Genomic DNA, 2095 nt, shown 5'->3' on the forward strand with positions numbered 1-2095 from the left:
AGAGAGAGAGAGAGAGAGATGACGTGTCATGATTCCCGGTGGTCACATTTACATATACTGTTGTCTGGCGCCTTTCAGCAGCTTCAAAGTGTGCAACGCAAAGATATCTAGAGGTGATGTGTCAGAAGATTACTTCATGCTTGAAATCTGATTTCATAATCCAGGGATTACAGTAACAGTTAAAACCCAACACTGGCTATAACAATGTCCCGACATTGTTAACACACTCTGTCTGCTATTGCATTCGGGAATCTGACGATGGGCGCCGCATAGGGGTCTGGCTGTCTCCCTGTATGTGTGTGTGGTGGTTTGTCACGCTGTCTGTGGTGTTGGCTGCACTTCAAAGCACGGAGACTGAGCTCCAGTTACAGGCACTTCCTCCCAATGGGGGAAGTGTGCATGTGTGTGTATTTATACTGTGTGTGTGTGTGTGGGCAAGATAGAGACGAGTGATGGTTATTCACAGCTGAGCGGAGCTGGCAGGAGTCTTCCTCTCTTTCTGTCACCCTCACTGACTCCTCGCTCAGTTCTGTTCAGTTATTCATATGTCATAGCGTATATTAGTGTTTATTAGCAAAACAAAATCTTTCTCTCTCTTCCTCTTGTTTTCATCTGCCACCAGAAATCCCCATGTTTCATCACATTGAGTGGGAGAGGAACTCAGTGTTGCATCAGGTTCCTTATTGACTCACTCATCCGAGAGTTTGTCTGTAAGGATTAGAGGCATGTCTCCACAGAGTATCTAGTTGGTTTATTGACTTCAATACCACACAGTGACAAATATTAAATACAACTTTAAATGATCAAATAAAAACAAACAATACAATTCTGTCAGCTCATTAATAAAACTATTAAACAACCACCATGTTCCAACTTTATAAGGCAAGTATGAAACCTAAAAAGGGGCCTATAAATAGTAAATTAAGATCAAAATGTTACTGTCCCTCAATATGCAACGCTCTCAGCAGACAATAATGTTGATATTGGATGATTCAAAATTACATCCATTGACAGCGAAAATTTTTCACATTCTTGCTTTTCATATCTGCTCATGGTCACTATAGTATGCTTAAGGCCAGGGAAGGATTGCGGTTATAGCAAATAAGCTATGGTTAAGGTATGATGAGGCAACAAAAACACTTGGTTATGGTCAAAGAAAGACTGTGGTTATGGTATAATAATACCATTACCTGGGTACTGGGTTCCTTTGAAAAGACCCAGGTTGGAATAAACATTTGAATACCTTGTATTCTATGCTCCAATATTAGACATTAAAATACTGACTTCTACTTAGACTCCAGCAGTGTTCTTTGAACAGCATCCATTAAGCAAATACAGACTTACAGTGTATTCTAAACTGAGTCCAATTCTTTGGAAGTAAAATGAGTCATATGAGATCGTGGACTTGCTGTAAGTGAGAGCGTATGGCAACCCAGTATCCCTGTATGTTCAGTGTCAGTGGAAGAAGCACTGTGTCCAATTAACATTCGGTCATAGTTTATTTGCAGAGTCATCTGCAAAACCTTGTTCTTGTCTGGAAGTAGGGTTTTCCCAAAGAGTGGCATACTAACAATGCCAAGATGCTTCACTTTTACATTTATTTAAAGGTCCAGTGTGTAACATTTAGGAAGATCTATTGGCAGAAATGGAAAATAATATTCCTAACCCTAACTCCAGATGTTAATATCTGCTGAGGAATTGAAATGTCAACATTTGTGTGTCAGTGTCACTCACGCCGTGGCTCCCTAGGACCGTCCACTGTGATTTTAATGGCTCTCTGGTACGTGGCCACCTGAGGAGGGTTGGTGAACACTGTGATGGTCAGAGTGAAACTCTTTCCTGTGAGAGAGAGGAGAGGAAAAGTGGGAGAAAGAGAATGTGAGAGAATAGATGAATAGAAGAAGAGAAAAATAGTGAAGTGTTAATTAATATTAGTTTTTCCAGCACTTTCCTCTCTCCTTTCCATCTTGCCTCTACTTCTATCCCCCTCCCTCCTGTTCTCCCCAAATATCCTCTTGGTCTGCTTAATGCATTAAGTAATGTAAGTCATGGACCCCCAGACAGGAATAAACCAGACGCCACACACACACACACA

General features: G+C 41.1%; 1 protein-coding gene across 1 annotated transcript in view; it reads right to left on the reverse strand.

Moving 5' to 3' along the window:
* runx1 (RUNX family transcription factor 1) overlaps positions 1-2095 on the reverse strand; it is a 25653-nt gene that overhangs the window by 8768 nt on the left and 14790 nt on the right. Inside the window, exon 4 of the mRNA XM_035678072.1 lies at positions 1735-1839. Within this exon, the coding sequence (XP_035533965.1) occupies positions 1735-1839 (105 nt within the window). The remainder of the gene's footprint in view (positions 1-1734; positions 1840-2095) is intronic.

Source organism: Morone saxatilis, unplaced genomic scaffold, assembly GCF_004916995.1.
Source record: "Morone saxatilis isolate NCDOM2014 unplaced genomic scaffold, NCSU_SB_2.0 Contig6, whole genome shotgun sequence".
Lineage (NCBI taxonomy): Eukaryota > Metazoa > Chordata > Actinopteri > Moronidae > Morone > Morone saxatilis.